Source organism: Caenorhabditis briggsae (assembly GCF_000004555.2).
Source record: "Caenorhabditis briggsae complete genome, chrII, whole genome shotgun sequence".
Classification (NCBI taxonomy): Eukaryota; Metazoa; Nematoda; class Chromadorea; order Rhabditida; family Rhabditidae; genus Caenorhabditis; species Caenorhabditis briggsae.
Window position 1 is genome coordinate 14,397,572 of NC_013486.2, and position 24,445 is coordinate 14,422,016.

The 24,445-nt window shown below is 38.3% G+C and overlaps 6 protein-coding genes across 6 annotated transcripts; 5 read left to right on the forward strand and 1 right to left on the reverse strand.

Moving 5' to 3' along the window:
* Window positions 1-4,900: 4,900 nt before the first annotated feature.
* CBG10288 lies at window positions 4,901-6,593 on the forward strand (the record flags this gene model as incomplete). Its single annotated transcript, XM_002631960.1, has 5 exons — window positions 4,901-4,972; window positions 5,141-5,251; window positions 5,862-6,044; window positions 6,365-6,443; window positions 6,493-6,593. 5 exons carry the CDS (start codon window positions 4,901-4,903, stop codon window positions 6,591-6,593), a joined length of 546 nt encoding a protein of 181 aa, XP_002632006.1.
* A 1,993-nt stretch (window positions 6,594-8,586) lies between these two features.
* On the forward strand, window positions 8,587-11,212 carry CBG10287 (the record flags this gene model as incomplete). Its single annotated transcript, XM_002631959.2, has 7 exons — window positions 8,587-8,661; window positions 8,860-9,015; window positions 9,426-9,602; window positions 9,689-9,824; window positions 9,885-10,274; window positions 10,320-10,946; window positions 11,004-11,212. 7 exons carry the CDS (start codon window positions 8,587-8,589, stop codon window positions 11,210-11,212), a joined length of 1,770 nt encoding a protein of 589 aa, XP_002632005.2.
* A 325-nt stretch (window positions 11,213-11,537) lies between these two features.
* On the forward strand, window positions 11,538-12,431 carry CBG10286 (the record flags this gene model as incomplete). The annotated part of the gene is made up of 3 exons (XM_045243042.1): window positions 11,538-11,612; window positions 11,797-12,328; window positions 12,382-12,431. 3 exons carry the CDS (start codon window positions 11,538-11,540, stop codon window positions 12,429-12,431), a joined length of 657 nt encoding a protein of 218 aa, XP_045094226.1.
* Window positions 12,432-13,344: 913 nt separating this feature from the next.
* CBG10284 lies at window positions 13,345-15,308 on the forward strand (the record flags this gene model as incomplete). Its single annotated transcript, XM_002631956.2, has 6 exons — window positions 13,345-13,380; window positions 13,431-13,553; window positions 13,730-13,912; window positions 14,209-14,404; window positions 15,060-15,118; window positions 15,168-15,308. 6 exons carry the CDS (start codon window positions 13,345-13,347, stop codon window positions 15,306-15,308), a joined length of 738 nt encoding a protein of 245 aa, XP_002632002.2.
* Window positions 15,309-15,795: 487 nt separating this feature from the next.
* CBG10285 lies at window positions 15,796-20,309 on the reverse strand (the record flags this gene model as incomplete). The annotated part of the gene is made up of 10 exons (XM_002631957.1): window positions 15,796-16,126; window positions 16,173-16,247; window positions 16,296-16,386; window positions 16,439-16,541; window positions 16,584-16,754; window positions 17,000-17,263; window positions 17,425-17,491; window positions 19,592-19,828; window positions 19,873-20,089; window positions 20,138-20,309. The coding sequence occupies 10 exons, from the start codon at window positions 20,307-20,309 to the stop codon at window positions 15,796-15,798; spliced, it is 1,728 nt and encodes a 575-aa protein (XP_002632003.1).
* A 3,187-nt stretch (window positions 20,310-23,496) lies between these two features.
* CBG10283 lies at window positions 23,497-24,193 on the forward strand (the record flags this gene model as incomplete). The annotated part of the gene is made up of 4 exons (XM_002631955.1): window positions 23,497-23,625; window positions 23,674-23,821; window positions 23,867-24,018; window positions 24,071-24,193. The coding sequence occupies 4 exons, from the start codon at window positions 23,497-23,499 to the stop codon at window positions 24,191-24,193; spliced, it is 552 nt and encodes a 183-aa protein (XP_002632001.1).
* Between the last annotated feature and the right edge of the window lie 252 nt (window positions 24,194-24,445).

Below are 24,445 nucleotides of genomic sequence, written 5' to 3' on the forward strand. Positions count from 1 at the left end.
GGTGGGGGTACAGGAGATTTTTCGTAGTTTTTTGTAGCCAGAGTATGCATTCTACCGTCACGGTGTACAACGCTTAATGTCACTCTGCGTACAGCTGTCGTCCTCGCCTTTATGTATGCAATCGGGCGTGCCCTTTCTGTTTGCCCACGTGGCTCAGTCGGTTGCGGCGCCGCACCCTCAATCATCGCCCTCACAAGTTCAACTCCTCGAGGGGCATCTTTGAACGGAATTTCGAGAAAATTATTTTTTTCATGTCCCCCCACCTTTAATGTTTCTTTAAACCCGTTCCCTGCAAAATCACTGTTCTTTTTTGCCCTTTCAGAAAAAATCGTTGTATCAAAGATTCGATTTTTTTCTCAAGGCTAATGGTTTAGCTGTAAACCTGATAGTTTAAATTTCTCTAAAAAGTACAGTAACAGGAAAACTTCTATATTTTTTAGACGTTCGAAGTTGACTATTTTCAACTACTAAAAAGGAACTGTATGTTTTTTTAACCCTCTGATCCTTCTGTCCTACAATGTTTGCCCATAATTTCATTTTTCAAAACAATCAAAAGTTTAAAAAAAAATTAAAAACATGCGAACCGAGAAATTTGGACAGCTATGGCCTGATGAAATGACATGGGGTGTGACTATTGTTATTTCCTCAGAGCACAGCTATCCAAATTCACAGCTCTTTGGAATTTCGACTTACGACTTATAGCTTACCGTAATCCTTGGGAAAGTAATATTTCAAAGTTTTAGTATATAAATAAACAATACTAATAGAATATGATTAAAAACTGAAACTTCAAATTTTCAATTTTCGAACAAAGGAATATAGAGAGGACTGATAACTGATAAACCCCAAAATTTTCTATTGTCTCTCTGCTAATTGTGTGCTCAAAAATGGTGAAGAACACAAAGAAATTGTCAAAAAGAGCCTGTTATCAGTTATCAATTCTTCTCTCTCTGCACACCCGCTCCTCGTTTTATAGTCGAATTCGAGCCGCCTTTCCTTCTTCTTTTTTGACAGATTTCTGAAGAAATTTCGGGAGACTACGTGGCACTGATTGACAGGGAAATGATTGTGCCTGGTGTGACGACTCATTTTTGACAGGAGTTTTTTTTTTTGGGAGTAAAATGGAAATTTTTTGATTAAAAATATTAAGCGGGTGATGCAACTAGTAGTTTGAAATTTTGGACCCAATCTACAGTACCAGGCAATAAATTACACAAAAACATCTTTTTCACTTAACTTATGGTCATTTTGACCAGTTTCCGGAGCTTGAAGCTAGGCTGTCAAGTTTTCGAACACTTTGAAAATTTTGAAGAGTGTAAAAAAGACCTATATTGAAAACTTGGCGTTCAGAGAATGTTTGTTTCGAAAACTCCTAGTTTCAAAATTTTGCAGTTTTCTGAAAGACACCTTTTTTGTCCCATTTTCGTACTGAAATTGTGAGAAACAGGCGTCTCTAAAAAATCGACAAATAGCTGAAAAATTAAGCATTTTCAAACAATTTTGTAAATGCTAAGTTTTCAAACTAGGTCTGTTCTAGGTCTGTTCTAAACCCTCTAAACTTTTCAAAATGATCGGAACTTTGACAGCCGAACTTCAAAGTTCTAAAAATGGTCAAAATGTCTAGAAATCGACTGAAAAATATGTTTTCGCATATCTTATTGACCGGTACTGTGTATGAAAGGTTTTATCATTTTAACAGTAATTATCTAGGAGCAGATTTTTCAAAAAGGGGTTCTGAATTTCTGAATTTCTGAATTTCTGAATTTCTAAATTTCTGAATTTCTGAATTTCTGATTTTCTGAATTTCTGAATTTCTGAATTTCTAAATTTCTGAATTTCTGAATTTCTGAATTTCTGAATTTCTGAATTTCTGAATTTCTGAATTTCTGAATTTCTGAATTTCCGAATTTCTGATTTTCTGAATTTCTGAGTTTCTGAATTTCTGAATTTCTGAATTTCTGAATTTCTGAATTTCTGAATTTCTGAATTTCTGAATTTCTGAATTTCTGAATTTCTGAATTTCTGAATTTCTGAATTTCCGAATTTCTGATTTTCTGAATTTCTGAGTTTCTGAATTTCTGAATTTCTGAATTTCTGAATTTCTGAATTTCTGAATTTCTGAATTTCTGAATTTCTGAATTTCTGAATTTCTGAATTTCTGAATTTCTGAATTTCTGAATTTCTGAATTTCTGAATTTCTGAATTTCAAATTTTTTTTTCAGATGCATAGGTCTTAAATTTTTAATTTTCAGAGAACTTTCAGGAAAATTCCAGGAAAATGTTTGAAATTATTTTCAAATTTTCGAAAAAATTCATGAAAACTCAATTTCAGCTTCTAGCTTCTAGCGGGACATTTATCAAAATTAGAAAATCATAGAAATCATAGTTTTCGGTAAATTTCGCAATTCATTATTTTGCAAAAAACTCGAAAATTCTTGCAAAAGTTAGAAAAAATTAGCAGGAAACAATTTTTGAGTCAGGGATTTATGATGATCGAGAAAATTCTGAAAATTTCAAAGTTATCAATTTGACAAAAAAAACTGTCTTCAAGATTTTGATTTCTAGCAGATTCCTGAATTTCAATTTTTCTCAACCATTTGAAATTCAAATTTTGTTCCGAAATTTTGAATTTCCCTGACTGACACCCCGTTGACCGCTATTCCTCCCCTTCCTTTCAAATTGAACCATAATCATCGTTTTATTTTCGAAACTCAACATTTTCGGAAAACTGATTGTACTGACCACTGACACGGAAAAACCAGTGGAGAAGGGACAGAGAAATATCACAGTAAAAATGGAGGGAACAGAGAAAGAGCCCCCGACCGACTGATAAGAAAAATGGAGAGAAGAACATGCACTTTTTGACTGAAAAAAAAGCTTTTGCACGTGATGCAATTAAAAGAGGTAATTTGAAAATGGAGGTGGGGAGGGAGCACAAAACGGAAATTTTGCAATTTTTGGGGAAATGGAGAACCTGGAAAATATAGATCTTTTGGATTTAAAATTCCAGAGAGTTCAGTGTAGTTGAAGGTTTGGTACGCGAAACTTTTGAAAATAAAAATGTGTTGTTTCCTGGAAAAAATATCTGAAAAAAAACAAATTATGAGATAATTGAAATTGTAGTTTGCTTAAAATTTTCAACATTTTGAATTCAGTTTTTTTTTGAGAAAAAAGATTTAATTTCAGGTGTCAAAAAACCGGTTAAAGCTTTTAATTTTTAGGTTTTCAGATTTCAGAAACCGTAATAGAACGCCACCCTGACCGTCTGTTTTGAGCCTATATATCTCACTTGTTTTGAGAGATATAAAAAAGTTGTCAACTAATAAAATGTTTGTCATGATATCAGCAACATTTCATTAATTAACTACTTTTTGATATCTCTCACAGAAAATGAGATAAATGGGCTCAAATTTGACGATTCGGATGTCGTTCTATTACTGTATTTACGGTATTCTTCATTTTTCGCCGTTTTTTGGACATCAAATTCTTCCACTTCATGTTCATTGTTTGATTTTTCAGATTTAAAATTTGTTTCCATTTTGCAGATTTCCTTTTTTTTTCTGCTTTCTGAAAGTCTGAAAATCTGAATTTAAAAAATTTCATATTTCTTGGTGTCTTCATCAGCTGCTGACAATGTTTTTTTTCTCAAAATGATAAATGGTGCATCGACCATTTTCTCAAGGAATTGTTACTCCTTTTTGGTTGTTTTTATTCATTACTTTTTAGACAAGCAACAGACGCACACTCTTCTCTCAGCGAGAGAGTATAAGGGAAGCAAGAGACGCAGACCCCGGTCACTTTTTTGAGTTTTGAATGCCTGTTGGCGGGAAGTGGGATGGTGTGAAGAGCGAGAGAGTGCCGCAATTTGAGAGGCACAAGTAAGTGTTCGTTAGCTAATGACCGCGTTGCGTGACCGCAACGCGTGTACAGGTGACAGACGGATCGGCTCAACTTGGTTATTAGCATGTTTATCTTTTCCTCGTTTTCTAAGTTTCGGGCTGTTTTTACGTTGCGTCTCTTTTTTTTAAGCCTAAAATTTCGAAAAAAGAGGCATTCAAGATTCTAGAAAAATCGCAAAAAATATTAAAAATCAGGAGATATGACTTGGTGCATCTGGTCTTTTTTTTCGTCAAAATTAGTGATTTTCGAGTCCCAATTTTTTAATATTTAGAAAAGAAGAGAAGAACATCAGGAAACACAAATATATGGATTGAGCTGAATTTGAAAATAGAGATAGCCGAAAAAATAAATCTTGGCGTCAAATTTATAGTTTTTGGGACCCAAAATCCACGTTTATGATCTATAAATAGCATTTCTTTTGACTCGAAAACCTTTGTTTTCAGTCTAGAAATCGCTAGTTCCATCTGGATCTGAAAATCTCTAATTTGACCATAAAATTGAAATTTTGAACTCAATAATGTCAATTTTGGGACTTCAAATTCTGTATTCCAAACCTGAAACCAGTTGAATTTTGTCAAAAAGACCAAATTTTTGGTTTTTTGAATCTAAAGCTATCTCGTTTGGTTCTAAAAATTTTGGATTTCTTACCTAAAAGTCATTTTTTAGACTTTCAAATTGTATTTTAGGACTAAAAAATTTTTTTGATCTACCAAAAAAAAATTTTTCTCAATGTGATCTATTGAAAAATCATCATTTTTCGAATCGCAAAAAATCTATATTTTGACATTGAATGTTTTCAAATTTCTTTTTTTGACTCGAAATCTTGCAAATCTTGGTTCAGATTTCTTATTTTTGTGCTCGATATTTTTGAATTTTACACTTTTTCGTTCAAATTCTTGTTCCAAAACCTCTAGCTTTATCATTTTTCTTGTCCTTGATTGCTCTTTTTTATTCAAAAATTCATTTTTTCAGATCCAAATCTTCGTTCATCGTCTGAAAGATGTCGTCTCCAGCTGCCAAGACTCCAAGAACTCAAAAAAGTTCATCGTCGTCTTTGAAGTATCCTTTGGGGGTGAGTTTTTGGTTTTTGGACCCGAAAGGAATTTTTTGGAGCCAAAAAATGAAAAAAAAAATGATTTTTTGGATTTTGATCCAAAATCGGCTGATTTTTGAAACAAATTCTTAGAGGAAACCTTGAAAATAGGATTTTTTGGATTTCAAATTTTTCAAATTTTTTCAGGAGGAAGTGGTCAAAGTGCTGGAGGAGTCCTTCGAGGATTTTCAGTATTTGACTGAAAAGAGGATGTCAAAAATCAAGAGCCAGATTGGGCATTGCTTTGAGAATCAGGAGGTTAGTTTTTGAAGGTTTTTAGGATTTTTGGCATTTTCTGAATTTTAGCCAAAAATTTGCAAGTTTCGACTTTTTGGAAGTTTTCGGGGTCTCTAAATTTCTAGGCACTTTTTCGGGATCTCTAGATTTCTAGGTATTTTTTGGGAGCTCAAAATTTCTAGGCATTTTTTGAGACATCGAATATTTTTGGCATTTTTTGAGATCTCTAGATTTCTAGGTATTTTTTGAGAGCTCTAATTTCCTAGGCATTTTTCAGGAGCTCAAAATTTATAGGAATTTTTTGGGAAATCAAAATTCTTTGACTTTATTTGGAAGCTCGAAATTTCAAAGCTTTTTTGGGAACCCAAAACTTCTAGAAGTTTTCTTGGTATCCCAAAATTTCTAGGTATTTTTTAGTAGCTCAAAACTCAAAGGCATTTTTTCGGGAGCTCAAAATTTGTAGGCGTCTTTTGGGAGCTCAAAAATTCCAGGCTTTTTTGAAAGGTCAAAATTTCTAAGCTTTTTTTTGGGCGCTCAAAATATCTAGGCACCATTTTGGGAGCTCAAATTTTATTGACAGTTTTTGGGACCACTAGATCAACAACCAACAAACGCTGTTCTTTAATTTCAGATCTCTGAATGGTTTGCGGCACGACGTCTTCAGGAAATCGAGAAGGACGGAGAGGGTCCACGCGCCTACGAGCGTCTTCCGGTGGAGATGGCCTTCCTCCACTTCACATACGATAGAGAGCCCAACGTCAAGAAGCTCAACTTCTTCACCTGGGCCAAGGTCCACGTCATCAGTGAGACGGATGTAAGTACTTTTTTATGGATCCTAAATTACAGTATTAAAAAACCCCATTTCAAACCCTACAATTCTGTTCAAACAACCAACTTCCTAGCTCATCTAGAACTCGAGATACGGTCATTTGAAGTTTCCGAGGTTAGAGACTCAGTGTGTCTCGTCGTCTGCGTCTCTAGCCTCCTGAATTTAAAGCGGCTTTATCTTGCTTCCTAGAAGCGCTAGAAATATGATTTTTTGACAAAACTGTAGGAAATTTTGTCTATTTTAATTTTGCAAAATTGTAAATTCCAGACAAAACTGAAAAATGGAAAAAAAAATCATAATTTCAGATCCGCACCTACTATAAGGAGCGAGCGGAGCGAGACAAGATCCGTGGGGTGGTGTTGCCAAGCGAGGAAGACGCTGAAGGTAAATTTTCAGAATGTTGCTGAAATTCTAAAATTCTGAAAATTTCCAGAAGAGTCTTCTCCACCATCATCTCCGGGACCATTCCGTCGCCCAAGAGGTCGATCATCATCTGGAGCCACGCCATCGTTCAAGAAACCCAAGAAGAACTAAATTGCACGGATTCTAAGGCTCATTGCTCATCTTTCCTTTCTTTTGAAATCTTAATTTTTTTTTCTCTAACCCTGTTTTCTCGTTTTTTCATGTTTATTTTCTATTCCATGTCCTATTTCCCTCTCTCTCTATTAATAATCTCACAAATAATCTATGAGTTTTCTGATTGCTCATGTTACTTTTTGTGTTTTTGAATTTTAATGGTCCTTGTTTTTTTATGGATTGTAATCGGTTGACTTTATCCGAGAACTTCATCTTTACATTTATTTTCAGTGATCTTTTTCAACTTTCTGCTAATTTTCAGTTTTTTCAGAATCCTCCAAAGGAGAAAATCAACATGTTTGGATTGCAGTTTTGATTTTGGCTAGCTAGATCTTACCCTAGACATCTGGAAAGACGGATAAACAGACAGATATGTGAATAAGGAGATATCTGGACAAAAAACGTCTAAAATTTAAATTTTTAAACAAAAAATTTTGAATTTTGAACTCAAAATTATTGAATTTCTGTCCTAAAAATCATAGTTTTGGACTTGAAAATTTCAAATTTTACATGGAAAATTACTGATTTCTAACCTGAAAATTATAGTTTTGGACCTGAAAACCCCACTAAAACTCCGTTTCAGGACTTTGATTTTGAGTGCCCACTGAAGCTTATCCAACAAAAGCTACTACCGTAAGACTCCAATAGAAAGCCACCCGGAACGTCCTTGTCTGAGCCTGTATATCTCACTTCTTTTGAAAGACAACAAAAAGTTGTCAACTAATAGAATGTTTATCATGAATCAGTAACATTTGTTTAGTTAACCACTTTTTGATATCTCTCACAGAAAATGAGAAACATGGGCTCAAATTTGACGATTCGGGCGGCGATCTATTAGAGTGTTTACGGCATATTTTGTCGATATTCAAAGTTGGCAATTTTGAATTGTGTTCAGTCTCTCTTCTATGTGTGTCTTTCCTCCCTTTTTGAAATGGTCTTTTCTTACCTGGACCCTCTCTGTACTACTTTTATTCTAATAGAATCTCTATACTCAAATACATCATATCTGTCCCATCCAAACACAGTGCTCACTGATATTTATCCCAGATGAGATGGTTCATCTTGACGGTATCTTTTATGACTTTGAGTGTTTATGACATACAATTCTGGTTCCATCATCTTCAGTTAGGCTGAAACTATCCTTTCCCAGGAGCTCCTGAGTGTGAACTATCGATTCTGCTTGCTTTCCTGCTTATTTACGACCCTTCTTCACCTCTGTATACTCTCTGGTAACCTTTTACATGGGTGAAAAAGAGGAGGAGCCACCTTCTCCTCTATTCTTCCTCGTTATTTCTATTCACCAGAATCTTCCACTTCCCATTTCATTGCTCCGTCTACTCTAGGTCTTCTACACCTCCTATTTCCGTCTTCCAGGACTTTCATTTTGATTGAAAGAACATATATTAATGGCCTAAAATTCTTAATTAAACCCTGATAATTTGAATAATTTGCCGATTTCCCTATCACAGAGCTTATTCTAACCGTCAACTTTGAGCTCGATTATTTCGGTTCATATAAGAGATATCAAAAATGTGTAAACTGATGAAAGTTTGGCAATATTATGATAAACACTTTATCAGTTGACAATTTTCTGATACCTTTCACGGGAACCGAGATAATCGAACCCAAAGTTACGGTATGACTGTGATAGAAGCCCACTTAAGCCTTCCACTTTAAGCTCAATTATCTCGACTCCTATGCAATATGTCAAAAATTTGCCAACTGATGAACTTTTGGTTATAATACGATCATCAATTTATTAGTTAAGAAATTTCTGATATCTTTCACGAGAACCGAGATAATTAAGCTCAAAGTTGACAGATTGGGTAAGCTTCTATTGGGGGAAATACGGTAGTCTATTCTCATCCTTATTTTGACTACACTTACTTATTTTTCCTCATTTAATTTTTTCGTTTTGCTAATTCTTCGATTTTTAGAATCTTCGAAAAATATGGCTTCAGACGATGATGTCATCTACCTCAGCGACGATGAAGAAAACCAAAGAGAGGTGGAACGACAGAAAGCTGTAAGTTTTTTTTCTTAATTAGCGCATTATAGGTCTCAAAAATATATAAATTGAAGCGTTTGAATCTGATGTTTGATTTTTGAGAAATTTTGAATCTTGGAAAATTCCTGGACATTCGGACCCACAGATAAACAGACAGACACCACCCGAAAATATCAATTTTGACTAGATAAACTTACTTAAATCCATATTTTGCAGCTCGACAAAAAGAAGGTCGAAGAATTTCAAAAAAATCATCCAGAAGATTTTGAAAGGGTCCGAGAAGTGTTCGACACACTTCTCCAATATGTCCACGATGATCGTCGATGGATTTTGGATTTAGTGGTTCCTAGGGTGCCATACCATTTGGGGAGTGTTTCTTTTTTTTTTTGTTGAAAATGATTAAAAATTGAAAGTGATAGTTTTAATTTTAGTATTTGAAACATAATTTCTAAAATCTGAAAATCTTTTTTTCAAAACAAAAAAAATCTCAATCTCGTGATTTAAAAGCGCACCGTTTTTCCCATAACAGAACCCAACCCAACCTTTGAACTCAATTATCTGGCTTCCTGTAACAGATATTCAAAACTTGTAAACTAATAAAATGTTGGTGATAATGTGATTTACATTTTATCTGTTGAAAACTTTTCAATATCTATCACAGGAATCGAGATAATTGAGCTCAAAGTTGACGGTTTGGGTTGTGCTCCCGTTAGAGGAAATACGGTATTTTTCTTTTTTGCCTGGATTTTTAGTTCCAAATTTCAACAAATCCAAAATTTCAGGTTCGTCTGACTTTTGCCCATTTCCGGAAGGAAATCCTGGACCATCTCATGCCAGACGCTGTCATGAGCCTGCCTTCTCAAATGGGCTGGCTTCACATGACCTACAATCGGCAGCCCGAAATCAGCACCATCAATTTCTCGCACGTCTTCAAGGCTTGTCAAATTGAAGAAGGCGATGTAAGTTGTTTTTCTAGCATTTCGAGCTTTAGCTCGATACATTTTGGACCATTTAGAGGTCGAAAATCAATAATTAAAACTTTCAGATCAAAGAATATTATGCATATCGAAATGGGATTGATAGGAGGGATGGGATCAAAAGGCATTCGGGAGTATTGATGAATCCAATAGCTTATAGGGTTCCGAAGCCAACGGATACCAGGAATGCAAGCACACAATGGGGTACTGTAGTTTTTATCTTTATTAGAGTCGATTTTTGAAGTTTTTGAGCCATTGCTTCAGGTTTTCTGATCTTTAAACTCCATAAAGCAGAAACGCTGGGATATCCCAATTTTAATTTTCGAGAACCTGAGGGCGAGGATCAAGAAGATTGCCAGGTCGTTGAGCCATCCGGACCAAAAAGAGGCAAAATAAGGCCCAGTCAGTGTCAAGCACCCACCGAACCCGACTCATTGGAAAGCTGGATTAGCAGGAATCAAAGAGGAGCTACACCAGACATTGATGGCCAAGGAGATGATGCTGAATCTCCAGCTAGGACATTCTCAAGAACACTATCCCAGCAGGACCGTCATCGGATGTCAGGAGGAGCGGCAACCAGTCCAGTGGTGCCGATGAGTGCTCGGAGAAGCCGGAGCGACACTGGAAGAGAAAAAGGATCTCAAAGATCTACAGGTAAGTATTCAACGAGATTCTTAGAAACTAATTGGAACATTTTAGGTCCCTCTCTCATCGATTCTGCTACTCGCCCACGCTCATCAAGCCCTCCCACTGCTCCATCAAGTCCACTGGCTCCATGTCGCCAGTTGACGCCTTCTGATGCTCCAGCAACCGTCCAAAGCAGCAGAAGTATCCAAAGAAATTCAAGGACAGGACGTTTCACTCGCCGAGTGAATATTCGTACACCCTTGACACCTTCTGATGCGATCCCCCGACAATGCAGAGGAACCCAAGGATCTCCAGCAAAGCCAGCTATCATCCAGAGAGCCTCTCAACGACGCTCGTCATCAATCAATGCTCCATCGAGTCCGGTCTTTCCACGACGTTGTTTGAGATCTGCTGATGCTCCAGCAATGCTCCAACAGGGCAGAAGAAAACGTTTCACGGCCCCAGTGGCTCCACGTCGATCCTTGACACCTTCTGATGCTCCAAGAACTACTCAACAAGGCAGAAGAAGCTCCAGAGGGAACTTAGGATCTTCAGCAAATTCAGGAACCCATCGTCGTCGTCCTTCATCTGCTTCCGATGCTCCTCAACCGTCTCCAAGCCATCCAGCTCAACCATCTTCCTCAGAAGCTTCTCAAAAACCCAAAAAGGCTTCTCGTAAGCGTCCGGCTCCATACAAGGGTAAGTCATCATCTCGACCATTTTTTAGTTCAAAATTTGATTCCTTTTCTTTTTCAGCCTTTGGTTGTCCTCGTAGAAGACGCTCACACAATCCTGCAAAGCGATCTACTGGAGCAGCAGGATCCTCGACTACAGTAGCTTCCTCTGATCGTCGTGGTCAGGGAAAAGTGGCTGCTGCCAAAGCAGGACCAACCACAGCAGCCCCAAGTGGCCGTGGAAGAGGAACAAGAGCCCCACAGCCTAAGAAGCGGAATACGGTTATTTGATTGAGTTCTCCGCTTCAAGAAATTTGAATTTCCAGTTTCCCGCCTTTCTAACTAACCCTCAACTTTTGTCTTAACTTTTGAAATTTCCTACGAGCTTGGATAATCTGATAATTTTGTTTTTTATCTCTTGTTCTTTTTTTTTAAATTGTTCCCCCTCAAGTTGTTGAAATTCTTTATTGTTTTCTATATTAAAAAAAAACTTTTTTAAATTGAAACTTTTTTGTATTTTTCTGGTAATTTGCATTTGTCGGATACTGATGATTATCTCAAAATTTACTGATTTTGTCGATTTTTAGCGATTTTTAGAATTTTGTCGATTTTCAGAATGGCTCGCGCTTCCGACGATGACGTCATCTGCAACGACGAGGAAAACAAAAGAGAGGTGGACTGTCAGAAAGCTGTAAGTAGCTTTTTTTTTTCCTGAAAATTCAGAAATCAAATTCAGAAAAATACAGTAATCGGTCAGTAAGATATAAAAACTTTTTCTTTGAATTTCGCTCATTTTTACTATTTCCAGAAGTCGATCACCCAACAGGACAGTGGAAATCAGGGACCTTCAGTGACGCCATTGATCAACCAGCGAGGTTCTCGGCGTCGCTCCCCCACCAGGATGTGCTACTGATCCAATGTCTTCACTTCGACGCTTGAGATCTTCTGATCCTCCAACAATCATCCAGCGAGGCAGAGGAACCCAGAGATGTCCAGAGAAGTCAGCCTCCAACCAGATATCTGGTCGACTTCGCTCGTCATTCCGAGATGATCCAATTCCAGTCCCTCCACGAAGTCACTTGAGATCTGCTGATATTCCAACAACCAACCAACAAGGCATTGGAGTCCAGATACTCTCAGCGACAGGACGTTCCACTGCCTCATTGGCTCCACGTGCACGGTTGACGTCTTCTGATGCTCCAACATCCACCACAAGAGGCCGATCAACTCAGAGAACTCCAGCAACCATCAACCAGCGAGCTTCTCGGCGTCGCTCGTATTCACGTTATGCTACATCAAGCCTAGTGCCTCCATATCGTCGCTCTGCATCTGTATCTCAACCATACACACCAGAAGCTTCTCAAAAACCCAAAAAGGCTCCTCGTAAGCGTCCGGCTTCATACAAGGGTAAGACATTTTTCCATCCGTTTTTTTTAAATTTTTGATTGCTTTTTTTTCAGCCTTCGGATGTCATCGGAGAAGACGCTCACAATATCCCACCACAGCCTAAAAAGTGGCGCACTGCTACCTAGGTTCCTTGAATTTTCAAAATTTTGAAATTCCCGCCTTTTTTTCTGTTGTTATTTTTTTTCAAATTGTTCCCATTTTGATTGTTGAAAATCGTATTGTTTTCTAGAATGAAATTGTTTTGTTTTTGTTTTTTTCTCGACTTCATCTGTTGTTCACAGTTGTCAGATACTGATGGTTATCTAAAAATCTAGAATTTCTGTTAGACGGCGTCGGAGGACGAGGATTATGTGATGGCCAAGGAAGCTCATCTGGCAAAATTAGACCACCAAGGTAAATGGTCTAGAAACCACGCTAGGTGAATGTTAGGTCATTTCTAGGCCATAGAAATTGATAGCCTAGAAAACTCAAATTTGGAAAGATATGCCATCATGGTAAAGAAAACACGAGAGGTGAACATTAGGTCATTTCAAGTTCTTGAGAGTTGGTGGCCTAGAAAACTCAACTTGCAAAAGTTAGGCCACCATGGCGAATAATCCTCATCGTCTTTTTTTTTTGGAAATCTTGCCCCTCTGTCTATAATTGTCTTTTCTAGGGGTTCTCCTCTCTTTCCCTAAAGGCCCGTCTACTCAAATAGATCTTATCTGACCCTCATCAATAACAAAACACTATGCGTGTACTTGTTTTTATCCCAGGGGGCTAGGCGATGCAAGTGCGCTCTATTGGGACGATATCGACCCCCTTTCTATTCGCATTCATTTACGTCTTCTCGAGCGGCAGTTCTTGTTCTTCTAGTTATTCTTCTCCATTTCTATAAAACATTATTAATTTTCTGACTTTATTCCAGTTTTTAGCGACCCAAAATTTGAAAAAATTCCATCCTTACTATCATTTTCAGCACTTTAAAGCATTTATTATCGATTAATTTTTTTTCAGATTGTTCTCCAGTTTTCATTATGCAGCCACCAATGCTAGAAACCTTCAAAACTCCAGTGAGTTATTTTCTTTATTTTGAAAAAATAATGAAATCTGAAATTTTCAGCACAACCTCTCCAATTCCCAAATTCTGATGCTCAAAGAATTCTTCAAAGAATTTCAATTTCTGACAAACGAGAGGATATCTTGGATTAGGAAAAGAATTGGGAGCGAGGTGGAGACACGAACGGTGAGTTTTTTGGAAAAAAAACCTGAAAAAACTTATTTTGTAACTGCGAATTGTGGACTTTGTACCTCCAGCATCACTTCGTACCTCCTTGTACCTCCGAATCGTTGTACCCTCCGAATTATGTGCCAGTATTTTTTTTGAAAATTTTGACTTTTTGAATTTCTAAACTGTTCCAGATCCAAAATTGGTTCAAGGAGCAGCGAGACCTGAACATTCGAGAATTGGAGAAGAATCCAAGAGCTGAACAGGACCTTCCCAGCGAAATGGCATTGCTGCATATGACTTATGATCGGGAGCCAGATATCAGGAATATAAAATTCCTCTCCTGGGCGACGGTTCATCAAGTGTCAGAGGCCGATGTAAGTTTTACTTCTGTAATTGGACAAAGGCTGTTAAAAAGAGGGCCGTGGTCAGCGGCGGCATTAGCTGTGGGTAGGTTTAGCCACTCAGAAACTTCTAGGCCTGAATTCTACCTATCCCAGAAGTACCGTAACACCGTGGTCCCGATTTCAACAGCCTTAAAGGGGACTCTTTTAATTAATTTGAGGGATTGGGAGCTCCGCACCCTGAGCTCCACGATCTGGAAAATTGGCGCCTGACCTTTACGGAGAACTGTCTCCAAAACTTTTGACAGTTTCACTTCCCTTTGTTTCAGGTCCGCCGCTATTACAAAGAAAGGACATCAAAAGAGGCAGAAGGACTAAAAAGGCAACAGATCATTCAAAATGCCGATGAGCCGATCAAACAGGAAATTGAGGAGAGTCCAGCTCCGATCATTCAAAATCCAGAAGAGGAAATCAAACAGGAAATTGACCATAATTTTGCGATCCCAAAAATTCGGAAAAGAAGAGGTAACCTAGCAGTGTTGTAGCCAGAATGCATCCCTCATTTTTGACACTTACCCAATTATTATATCTAGTCACTTGGCATCCTAACCATATATAACCCTCTAGGCCTTTCTAAGCTCTTCTAGGCCCTTCTAGGCGCCTCTAATCCTTTTCAGTTCTTTTTAAAATCCTCTAGCCCGCTCTGGGCTCATCTGCTTGCTCTATTACTTCTTCACTGTCTTTCTGTAATTGTATCCTTTTTGGGTTTTTTCCCTGTAGGCTTCTCTAGGCTCCTCAAAGCCTCATTAGGCACCTCTCGACCCGTTTAGACCTTACTTGGCCCCTCTAGGCCTCTTTAGACAACTCTGGACCACTCTAGGCCCTTCTAGGCCCCTCTAGGCCCCTCTAGGCCTCTCTAGACCTCTTTTGGCGCCTTTAATTAATTAGACTACTCTAGACCCCACTAGACCTCACTAGCCCCCCTCTAGACCTCTTTAGACCCCTCTGGGCTCATCTGCTGGCTCTATTACTTTTTCTCTGTCCCTTTAAACCGAAATTCTTACTTCTCATTTCCTACTTTCTTCTTCCTGGGGTTCCCGATTTCCGACTTCAATCTGGATATTATTATATATTTTTAGCGTTTTTTTCCCTTTTCACTAAACTTAACAATTTTTTTCAGAACGTCTTCCGATTGTATCCATGCAACCATCAGAGCTTCCAGTGACTTTCAAGAATCCAGTGAGTGATTTTTTTTAATGTTAGAAATACAAAAATTGATGATTTTCAGTACAGCCTGTCGAATATCCAAGTTCTGAAGCTCAAAGACTTTTTTGAGGAATTTCAATTTTTGACGGAGGAGCGAACATCCCGGATTAGGGGAAGAATCGGAAGCGAGGTAGAGATCCAAACGGTGAGCTTTTTTTGCTAATTTTCGAATTTACAAGATTTAAAGGAGGCCAGACACCAAAAAAAAAGTTTTCCTGATATTTTGCATAGAGAACCCCTATGAGGGGTTGAACTCATGACAGGCACACAGGTAGAGGGGGACTGCCGAAAAACGGGCCGTCTGGCGGGCGCGGACTGCCGAAAAGCGAACAGTCGGCAGTCGAATCGCGCGACGCCGACAGCCCGTCTGCAACGCTTTGCGCCTCGCAGACGGACCGTCTAAAATTGTTGCGCCTTCTCGACAGTTCATTATTCAATAGCTGTTGTTCATCACATTCTAGCTTGTGACTTTAGATCGAAACTTATACCAATAAAAATTTATTGGTTAAACAGGCCTATCCTGGCAACAACAAAAACGTGAAATAGGGTAAAAATTAGAAGGGGAACAGAAGGAAAAAAAAAGAAACAACAGACACCATATATGGCTACTCAACAACAACAAAAAAGATCAAACAAAGATCGTTCAGTAATTATTTCTCAAGTTTTCCCTTTTTTGAAAATCGTGTAAACTTCGCGAGACCTTCCGATGACGAATGAACTGGTTTAGTGATAATCCGACGTCCGATAATTCTCCCGTATTCCGAATGATTTTGGTGAATACGCTTTTTTCCACTAATAGGCGTTGATGACGTCGATGGTTGGCTATCATCGACCGTTTGCAATCCTTCTTCAGACAATATAGGCGATACGGATTTCAACTTTTTAGATTCTTCAGTTGAAGGCGTACGGATGGTCCAGAGATTTTTAGTAATTGTTCCACAGTTTTCGATTGATGGTTCGGATAGGCGAAATTCAGAATCTCTGAAACGATAACGTGAAGTGATGGTACAATAAACCGAAGTCTTACATTTTAAATTTTTCCATGAAATCCGAGAGCATCTTGGAAAGATCAATTGAAGTTGCACTTTTTCGCTGCTTGTCGCTGAAAGGTTGAGAACGATATGAGGGGAGTAAAATCAATTTTTCTCACATGTAATTTCGCGTTGTTCTTCGGATCGACGATGCAAGCGATATGAGCGATGAAGAGGACTCGACGATTTTGAAGCCGGCTTTCAGGACGTCTGAAGAATATCTAGTTGTTAATTCAATCTAGGGAAGATGCTGTCAGCTTACTGGCAAAAATTCTGAAGAAATCGTCATCTATCGGAGGGTAATCAGTACTTCTACTGCTTTCTGGAGACGAATAGATGAGGAAGTATGGATCTCGAGCTTGAATCTGAAAATTTGTCATGAAAGCTGTCTAGCGATGCGAACTCACCAATTTCAAAACAGAAACAACAGCCTTGGAAACAGCAGTGGAACCAACCCAGTTGGTACAAGCCGTCGGATCGATAAGCTTTGAGATCATAACTCGTTTCCCACCTGGCAGCAAAATCTCGTCATCTTCTTTCCGCCCGTCATCTAAATCAAATCCAACAAGAGGAGCAGCCTGCAATGAAAGTTTCATTGCTGTTTTTACTATCACAACTACCACGTGATCCTTTCGAGTATCACAATTTTTCCCAAGACGCTTGTCACCCATGTAGAGGCTATAAGCAATATTACGATGAGCTAAGCAATTCTTAGCTTTGAGAATTGCGTGGAAATCCGTCTTCTTGCGTTTCTTCGTTGCTCGATTCATGTTGAACTGGAAGAAACCTTATTTTTTCAGGTACTTGTACAACATATGCTTACGAGACATTGTTTTCTCGACAACAATTCACCCGTAACTCTATCAAAACATGTGTTCTGAATGAAGTCAGACGGGTTCCATAAATTGTGGCTAGAAGATAAACGATTTTTTCTTGATGGACTTTCTGCCTGTTCGCTATCATCGTCCTCCTCGGAGAACTCGCGACGCAAACCCACTCGTTCACTCGATTCGTTTCGTTGCTCCCAAAAATAGTCATCGCTCATCTCTCCTCGTTCTTTGTGAGCCGGCTCGTGAACCCTCATGCGCTACAACAAGAATAATATTAATTGAAAATGTTATTTAGTACCTCATCTAATTTCGTCGGCTTTTGTTCTCTTGTCAAAACATTATACCGACCGGAGACAGGCGTTGTCGTGGGGCGATTCTAAATAGAGAAGTTGTTGGAAAGCTGTGAAATGTGTTAAACCTGGGCTGAACCACCGGACCATCGCTCTTTATACAAATGATCCCCAGGCAACATGAGACTCTTCTGTCTGAAAGTGAAAATATGTGGAGGTTTTGAAAGAAATTAACACGGGAAACACCGAAAATAGGAGGAAATAGGCCAATAAAATGACAGCCTGCAAGCGGGATAGCGGAGTGTCGTTGTGTGGATTTACGAGATCTCTTTTCAAATAAATTGGTTGTGCCTGTTTCTTGAATTTTATTTATCACCAAACTAAATGGAATATATTTCGATTGCAAGAAACATTAAATTTAATGATAGACGCAAGCTCCATTCAGCGGCAGATAATTCAGCGGATGAACCGTCTGGGATATAAGCCGATGAACCGTCTGGGATATAAGCACCAACGCCTCTGATGCTATCAAAAGAAACAACTTCTCGTTCGCCGCTAGGCTTCCCGTGAACGATCCCTCTGTATCTCTTGAACTGGTTCAGTAGTGTTTCTCCAAAGGTGTTGAATGGTCTTGGCAAGTTATCAGCAACTTGCTTCAACAGATTGAACTGCTCTATTCCACATATTGAGCGAATCTTTTCAGCATAAATGTAGACATCAACCCCATGAACAGCAACATATATGAATTTGTAGCAACAATGGACTCCATCATTATTCACAGCAAAAAATATTTGGTTCGAAACCGATCCTTCCCAGTATACAGATTCCAGTCGCCCGAGAGACAGAGTGAGGGTAGCATAAAGAGAGAAGTCTGCCAATTCTTGTACTGCATCTTCCGGCTTCACCTCTTTGATCAGATTTCTCCACGAAGGTTAGAAAAGTTTCAGTGATGGGGTGAAACGCAAAAATTCATTGATGGAGGAAGATGGCGAGTTTGTATCTCGTTGTTGAATTTCTCGACTAATACCAGAATGAAGTAGCAGCCTGAAATAAGCAGTGGACTCTATATATTCTCATTGTTGACTTGTCTGGATATAGCCGATTCTGTGAAGCCCTTGGTTTTCTGTGGGCTAAACCCTTTCCGTGCAAATTTGCTCATAACAGAAAGTAGAGAGACAAGCAATATTCCCGAATTTGTCAACTACTTCAGGAAGGTGTGAAAGGAGTTCCTAAAGGCAAATCAATTTGATGTATTTCTAGGAGTAGCACATACATGAGCTTTGGTGGCTAGATAATGCTGTGATGCTTATTCCAAACCCCATCTTGCCGAATCACAGAGATGCTTGTAGAATCTCGTGTTGGTAACCGGCACATTAGTGTAAAAAGAGTTTTTGAGAAGCATCAGTGAGCAGATAACCATTCTCGCTTCATCTTTAAGACTTGGGTTGACAAGAGCAGACAAACCAAACGAGGTGCGGAAAAACTGAAAATGTGGCTGGATACCAGTTTTTCATCATATAATACCGTAATTTTCTCTGAGCAATTTGTGATATTTCGAATATCAAATTCTTTTGGAAGTTCCACGGACTTGCACAAATTGGAATGAAGATTATGATTGTTCTGGAAGAGATCGGATTTGCGCTCGATGTTCGGAGAGGGTGGCAAAGTTTCTGAATTTGTTAACTAATTATTGTTTTTGGTTGATGATGGATACCTTTGAGGACAAGAGAAAATATTCCACCAGAAGCATTGTGAAGAATATCAATTACAGTGTCATATGGATAACAATAATTAACAACTCGCGGGATGGTTCTTCCAAATCCATGTCTGCCATTTGCTGCGTCCTCGTCTGTCAGGCTGTCTGCTCTGGCTACGCACCTGTCCTCAGATTTTGTATTGTGATGTGTTCCCGTACACATTCCAAAAAAACAGCTGCCTTCTGAGTTACATCCTTTCATTCCAAAAAGCGCACGCTTGGCCTGAAGAACACTTTGAAATGGAAGTGCATGAAAATTAGACCTACAGGCTGATCTGCCACCCAAGAACATATTCCAACTTGAACATGGAACCCATTTACTTCGATCGATCGTTCTAGATCAATATATATATCCAGTTTATGACGGTGTTCCAAAATGAAGTCGAAGGATTTGTTGCACCTTCTGCAATTCCATGTAGAACTATGTTTTTGGCTCTTTGTGCTTCCGCTGTTGGTAGATCTACCAGTAACATAGTGACAGGCCACAATTTCGATCTAGAATCTTTCTAATTCTGGATTTTATTTGAAAATTGGAGTACCTCGTGTTTCCATTCAGATTTACACCGTCAACGGAACCAAGGAGAGAAAGTTTCAGCCGGTTCCCATATTCCGACTTCCAAAGTCTTCCAATATAAGATCCTAATAGATTGTGTGTTCTTTCGGTGCCATCTCGTAAACGTTCTCGAATACTCAAAATACTTTCCAAGTGCTGCTTCACGATATCAATCAATTGAGAGAATCCTCCTGTGCGCACGTAACGAATCACTTCAGAACAACTAAAAATGATTACATTCAAGGGTCATTCAGACTATTAGAGTACCAGCTCCCATCAACTTCCTTTCCACAGCCATTGCATACTTCATGAATGCTGAATGTTGTCAGATCATTTTTCCATAGCTTCCATGCTTGTTTGCGAAACCCCTCATCTTGAGAAGAGAGCATTCTACCAAATCCAGAATCTGACATTCTTTCGAGGCATGCGCCAGCTACAAAAACTAAAACCTCGTCAGAAACCGATTTCAGAGTGCTGGACAGATCTGAAAACTATCATATTTTTTTTCTTTTTAGATAATGGACTATGATACCTGAACCTGATTCATCATCGTCGTAGTCTATGTCATCTATGGTGTATGGATCTTCAAGAGTATCCTCAGATTCTCTAGTGATGTCTGGGCTCGATGTCTCTTCGCTTTCTTCATCTTGTGGCCCTGGGCCAAATTGAATAGGAGAAAACAGCCGAAATGGTGTGCGCGGCATTACTTTCAGTTAAAACTAGAAAACAAAATATTATGAAAATAATAGACAAAAAAAAGGTATGCCGGTTTGCTGGTTTGCAGCTGACAGGATTCCCAACCGGGTGTTACGTCATTGGCCTCGATGCCCTACTCTTTCTCCATCTTAATTGGGACACCGACCTTTACAGATTTTTTTCATCCAGCTGCCCAGTCAGCTCCTCTTCGTCTGTCGTTTGGCCGTTCTTCACCAACCGCGCCTCAGATTCTAACTTTCGTAGAAATGCTTGTAATAACACATTTTTAGATTTCCAAATTCGTCTATGACTTTTATGATGTTTAAAGAGAAAGATTATTTTTCACTCAAATTTTCCCTTCTACATAAATTTGACCCGCCAACCACCAGTCATTGACCAGTCAACTGTCAATTAGACTGTCAATTAGCAGTCGTTTAACAACCTATTTTTAGAGGTGGTCTGATATGAGCAAAATTAGCTTCTGTCATTATTCTATAATTTAGTGGGAGTATGGAAAATTGTTTTCTGAACGATTTCCAATCAAAACCTGCAATTCAGTTTTCCAACGGGTTCCGACTGTCCGTCGACGGACCGTCGACGGACCGGCGACGGCCCGTCAGTTCTCCTTCGACTGCCAACTAGCAGTCATTCGCTAGTTTGCGCCTCTTCAGCTGTCATTCAGCAGTTTTTCGGCAGTCCCCCTCTACCTGTGCAGCTCAGGGGTACAGCGCCGCTACCGGCTAAGCTACGGGGGCGCGAAGGCGCCTGACGACCGATAGTCTACATAAGCGCTGCGCGATTTCGTCCCCCGAACTGGCCCCCGAAATTTTTGCTGTCTCGCCTCCTTTAACAAAATTTGAGGGTTCTGAAAGTTCTGAACTTCTGATACCGTATTTTAAATTTTGAGCTCAATTATCTCGGTTCCTACATAAGATATCATGAATCTGTTAATTGATAAAATGTTGGTGATAATGTGATAAACATTTTCTTAGTTGACAAGGAACCGAGATAATTGAGTTTAAACTGCACGGATAAGTGGGTTTCAGATAGAAAAAATACGGTATTCCTGGAAAGTCTGAATTTCTACATTTCTGAACTTTTACAGATCCACAACTGGTTCAAAGAACAACGAGCCCTAAAAATTCAAGAATTGGAGAAGACGCCTGGAGCTGAAAAGGTCCTCCCGAGTGAGATGGCATTGCTCCATATGACATATGATCGAGAGGCAAATATCAAGAATATCAAATTCCTCTCCTGGTCCAGAGTTCACCAATTGACAGAGGCAGATGTAAGTTTTATTTAAGTAATGGGACCAAGACTGTCAAAATAAAACTGTGGTCGGCCGTTGCCTAGAACATAGGCTAGTCCGTTTCTTCGGAAATAAGATCAGCTATACAGAAATAGGGCTGCCGAATCCTACTTATCCCAGAAGTACCGTAACCAAAAAGCCGTGGTCCTAATTCCTACAGCCTTGGATTCGGCTTTTCGTTGGTCAATAGAAGCCATTCGAGGGATTAAATTTCTAGAGAGCCTCTACCATTTGAGCTATACAGTTCGGTAATCGCTAGCCTTTATGAAGATACCCAAAAAGGAACCCCAAATTGAAAAATCCGAAAAATGACCTCGAAATTGCCTCCCACATTTTCTACAGTACGAAATATATAAATTTCAGGTGCGCCGGTACTATAAGGAGAGAACGGCTAGAGAAGAAGCTGCGTCTTTTCGTAATTAGGTCAATATGAAAAAATGTAATCTGGAGCCAAGGAGCCACTTTTCAATATTTCTAATTCTCTAGCTTCAACTTCTATTGTATTTTGTATCTATGTTGACCCCGTGTCCCTAAACTATCCCGATTTTCGGTTTTTCTCTTTGTCATGTGTCCCTTTGTAGTCCCTTCCCTTTGCAAAGCTCATTGCTTATTTGTCAGCTCGGTATTTGAATCCTGTATCAATACTTCCTGAAAACTGCATTTTCTTTCTTCTGGTTCAATTTTTGCAAATGTTGTGCATTCCCATTTAATTTTCGTCAACGGTTTTTTTTTTGAATTATAACACTTTTCATTGTATTTAGCTTTATTCTTTTTGATCTCAATATCAGTTTGTTTTTCCAATGAATCTGAGCAGGAAAGTTGCGTCCAAGAATCGGTTTTGACCGTTTTCAGAAGTCTGAAGCTTGACTATCACTTCTCCAATCACTTGCTGGGAAATTAATTTTTGGACAGAATTGCATGGTTTGAATTTAATTGCTAGATTAATTACGAAATTTTCGAAAAACTCGAAACTGTGTTTTGAATGTCATTTTGAGACCAGTTTTTAAAAATGACTATAACTCACTTATTAAAGGTGGAGGGACAGGAGATTTTACGGGGGATTTTTGGGGCCAGAGTATCTACTTCTTACTAAGGAAACTTTTCTGTGTGTGTGTGTGTGTGTGTGTGTGTGTGTGTGTGTGTGTGTGTGTGTGTGTGTGTGTGTGTGTGTGTGAAAACTGAAACTTCAAAATGCATGATTTCTGATTTCAAAATTTACCTGTGATTCTCAAAAACTGTCTCAAAGTATCTAATTTTGAACTTTTTTTGAATAAGTTGTGCACAAAAATTGCTAATCACTGAATTTCTTATCACTCCCTTCCCCCACTTTTTGGTTACACAGTTCTCTTTCTACTTTCTACGTTTAACATTGATATTATCAGTTTCGCTCTTTTTCCTATATATTTTTTCTCAATTTTCAGCTTTTCCAGAAAACTTTTTTTTTCAGATGACTGAAAGAGAATTCACTCTGAAACATATATTCACTGATGTTGAGAAACTCGAGCAAAATCACTATCTCTGTAGTCCAAAAAAAGAACATTTTGGTATCGGATGGTAGGTCTTATTGCTCATTTTTTAAATTATATTTGTATGTGAATTCAATTGCAGGAGTATAGGAATTCAAAAAAAGAACGAACACGTCGAAATATTTTTATACACAAATTTGACGGAAAATCAAGAAACTCACACTAATTATACCCTGAGAATATTCTCGAAAAACCGGGAGAAAAAATCATTCAAAGTCTAAGAGTTATGTGTTGGAAAGACACGTCGATCCACTCAATTATATTCATGGTTGGGAGAAATTCATTGAATGGAGAACTTTGGAAGATGAATATCTGGATGATGGAAAATTGGAAGTGGAAGTTCATGTGAAAATAAACAAAATGGTTGGCTTTCCGGAAGAAATGAATGAATTTCCCAGAAAAGATTTAAGAAGTTTCGGAGAGGATATGAAACAATTCTCCGATGTCACATTGAAAGTAAAAGAGCGGAAATTCTATATTTCGAAGTTGGTGAGTCATTTTTTCAGTTTTTGATTTTCATCTATTCAACTTTTTCAGTACCTCTCCTCTCATTCTCCATATTTTGCAACTTTATTTTTGGGAAGATTTCAAGAATCTGAAAAATCAGAAATCGAATTGAAAGATGTCAATCCTCAAGACTTCCAATACTATCTTGAAGTTCTACATCTAGAAAATGGAATTGATGGTGGGTTACTGTACTTACCGTATATTTTGAAAAGAGCAATTTCAGATGATACTGTCCAAGGAATTTTATCAGTGGCTTATTTGTTCGACACTCCAATAATTGTCAAAAAATGCGAGAAATTTTTGCTTGAAAAATCAAAAAAGGGATTGAAAGAAAAGTTGGAAATGGCTGGAAATTATAGAATGGAGGGACTGAAAGTGAGTTTTAGACGAATAATTTAAAACTGAGCAGTTTATTGACTTTTTTCAGAAACATTGCCTGGATGAAATCAAATCAAAAGCGGATATTCGTTCAGTTATTCCAGCGGATCCCATGGAAATGGACCCAAAAAATCTTGCAGAACTTTTCAAAAAAGCACTTGTTTTCAATTAAATTATTGTTCTTTGTTCGCAATTCATTAATTCTTTTTAACAACAAAAATGTAATTTCTGTATTAATTCAAATTCTGATAATGCTGAAATGAATCTGATAATTTACAAAAATTTGTTTTGAATATTTAAAGAACAACAGAATGAATCGGTTTTTTATCATCTAATTCATGTTACAACAACTAACACTTAGCAATAAGAAACTTGTGCATTCTACCGTCACGGTGTACAACGCTTAATGTCACTCTGCGTACAG